The sequence below is a fragment of the Phycodurus eques genome, chromosome 7 (genome assembly GCF_024500275.1).
Source record: "Phycodurus eques isolate BA_2022a chromosome 7, UOR_Pequ_1.1, whole genome shotgun sequence".
Classification (NCBI taxonomy): domain Eukaryota; kingdom Metazoa; phylum Chordata; class Actinopteri; order Syngnathiformes; family Syngnathidae; genus Phycodurus; species Phycodurus eques.
The window spans coordinates 8,512,024-8,514,895 of record NC_084531.1 but is presented as its reverse complement, the minus strand read 5'-3'; the positions used below and the strand labels follow the sequence as shown (position 1 = coordinate 8,514,895).

Here is a 2,872-nt window from a genome sequence, read left to right as displayed (position 1 = left end):
CGGAATGTCTGATTGTACCATTGGATGTCATGATGAGACCATTTTACCTTGCGGATCGGCTTTTTTGAAGGCGTTTCCGGCGTCTATGAAGTTGGTGGCTGCGTCGTGTTTGCTCTGCATCTGCAGGTGGAGGCGGGCCGCCTGGGAGAAGGCGTTTCCTGCCGCTACAAAAAGAGGACATTCCGTATTAAAACAGAAATAAAAGAGGAGCTGAGGTGTTGAAGTTTATGAAAATCATCTTACCACACCAGTTCTTGGCCATCTTGAACATGTTGGCGGCCCTCACATACAGGTCACAGGCCTCCTCCTGCTTGGAGGAACCCCTGCGTGCGACACAAAGTTATTAATATTCATCATTGTCTTCTTAAACAGCTGACTCGTAATTTCATAGTGGTATTTTAAGCATCTATGTAGTGCCATTACTACTGTAGTCATCCTTGTAGCGCTGTCACTCTGCATCATTTGCACAATTCTGTTGTTGATCAGTATTACAACACTGTCGCAGACTTTATATTGCTTAATGACGCTCTATAGGGACGAACTGTTACAGATACCAGGATTGCCCATACTTTAGGTCTCTACTCGTTCTTGGATTCCTAAAAATGCACCGATACTACGACACCCATACCACTTCACCAAACTGACATATACCTTCCGGGTAGGAGCCATGTCAGCAGTGTGGAGATACTTGAAGGTCAACACGAATCACAACCCTTTTAGCCGACTGCAAATTATGCTTTGCTCGGGTGGCGGCTACCTCGCGAGCCGCCCGGCAAGCACCGAGTTTTGACCCTCACGAAGCCGTGACAGCACGTCAAGTAAAGAGAGGTTAGCACAGGTGTGATAAGAAGTACCACTTTAGTTGTCCTGTGACAGTTTTGGTTGATAAATCTGTTATATACTCAAGAAACAGTCTTGTATCTTTTTACTCCCTTTAGTTTGTCGTTAACACACAGTGGTTATATGGCATCCTACGTTCGTATATCCACCAGAATCTACTTTCTTCTTTGTCTCGACTCCTTTTACAGTGCCCCCTAGCATTCGGCGTGAGACACCACATAACAGAAATACTTTGTGTTACTACATTTAAGTTAAATGTGTGTCAAGACTGACAGAAAAAAAAGGAGTCAGATGTTAAAATGTCAGTAATGACAAGTTGTAACTGTAAAAAGTGTTATATTTGAGGAAAACCTAGTAAATGTTAAAGAAAAGGTTGAGCTTTTTTTCCATCACAAATTGCACAACGTAGTGGCAATGCAACAAAATAAGTGAACAGGCCCACATTTCACACAGATAAATTAAGTGATAATTATTTTACTAAGCATAACTTTTGTAATTATTTTTTGTGGTGTGTAGTGAGATTTTTCTCCTGTAAAATAAGTATGCACCTAGGCTCAATAAAGGTTGGGAAACACTTGTAAAAAATGATGACCTGATACCCCCTGGCATGTACGATCTTCTCCACTAGATGGCGCAATCTGACGACCATGTTTCGTCTTAGTATTGAAATAATTCGTCTTAATCATTCACAATACTTTGGAAGAGCATAATGAAAAGCAAGCAGTCACACAACAGTAAGCCATTGACTAATTCTGTGTGTATTTGCCATTCTCGTGCTAAATGCAGCTTATACGCTCTTTGTCTTTTAAGTGGTGACCACATTAAGCATAAATCTCTTCCATCGATCCATAACGACCTAACCGCATTTATGCTACAAACAGTGAGAGTAATAAAGAGAGTTTTAACCAGATGTTTCTGGTCAAGTATCGCTAACCACCTTTTCCGCTTAGTTGGCCCTTTAGCTAACGCGGCTACAGTGGCAACTCACCCGAAAAGCGCCCCGAGAAACGACTGCGAGGACTTTAACTTCTTCTCGGCCTCGGCCATCAAAGCAGTGGCTTCCTTCTCTTTGCCGCTGTTGTCCATGTTGGCGGCGAGTCTCTCAGTTTGGAGAGAGGAGGTGACAAAATAGCGAAACGTCAACAAACTTGTAGCATTAGCGGCGGCCGTTGATTTGTCACTAGTCGTCACAAACTCCTCTGTCACGTGATATGGGAATACCGGAAACGCTGTCCTGGTGTGTTCAGGGACTGTCAACAACGACATTATCCATCACCCATCCATCACCCATCAGTGAATCTCAGATTGAACTGTTTTACTACTCCAAATAACTAAATAAATAAATACTTAGTTCACCAAGAACCCTCATAATGTCCAATATTAAAATACAGTAGCGTACTCGGCACAAGTGGTAATTAAAAAACAGGCAGAGTTTATATTCCTTAAACGTATCATTAATATTATTGTAAGTCAATTTAACATTATGAAAAGTTTGAACATTATTAACGCTGTGCGTCGAGAGAGGAAGATAGAAAAAAACTGTACACAAATAATGATTTAATCTAAATGTATTGCACTTCAGAGTTCAATAAAATATATGCCGAAATAATTTTTTGGGAAAAAGGTTATAGAAGATTAAATAAAAATATTATGCATGTTAAAAGTTAAATGCAACTGAACTGTACTGTTTCGGATTTTTAAAAAAAGGTTTAAGATGTTCTAACATTATGCACAGTCTGAACATTAACACCGTGCTTAAATAGATGAAAATGAAAAACTACACAAATAATGTTTCAATTAAAATGTATTGCATATAAAAGTTCAATGAAAATGGTACCTAAATGTTTGGGGGAAAAAACGTTCTGAAAGATTAAATAAAAATATAATGCACTTAAAAGTTCAATACAACTGAACTGCGCCTAACAAATGCACTGTACTGGATTAAAAAAAACTGTTTAAGCCACTTTAACATGATGCCAAGTTTTAACATTAATACTGTGCTTAAATATAGGGGGAAACATGTGCTAATAGT

General features: G+C 39.4%; 1 protein-coding gene across 1 annotated transcript in view; it reads right to left on the bottom strand.

The window, feature by feature from the left end:
* Window positions 1-2,034, bottom strand: part of napab (N-ethylmaleimide-sensitive factor attachment protein, alpha b) — an 11,522-nt gene extending 9,488 nt beyond the window's left edge. The window contains exons 1-3 of the mRNA XM_061682304.1: window positions 1,829-2,034; window positions 244-323; window positions 48-164 (exon numbers count right to left, since the gene is read on the bottom strand). Of these exons, the coding sequence (XP_061538288.1) occupies window positions 48-164; window positions 244-323; window positions 1,829-1,926 (295 nt within the window). The 5' untranslated portion in view covers window positions 1,927-2,034. The remainder of the gene's footprint in view (window positions 1-47; window positions 165-243; window positions 324-1,828) is intronic.
* Window positions 2,035-2,872: the final 838 nt, after the last annotated feature.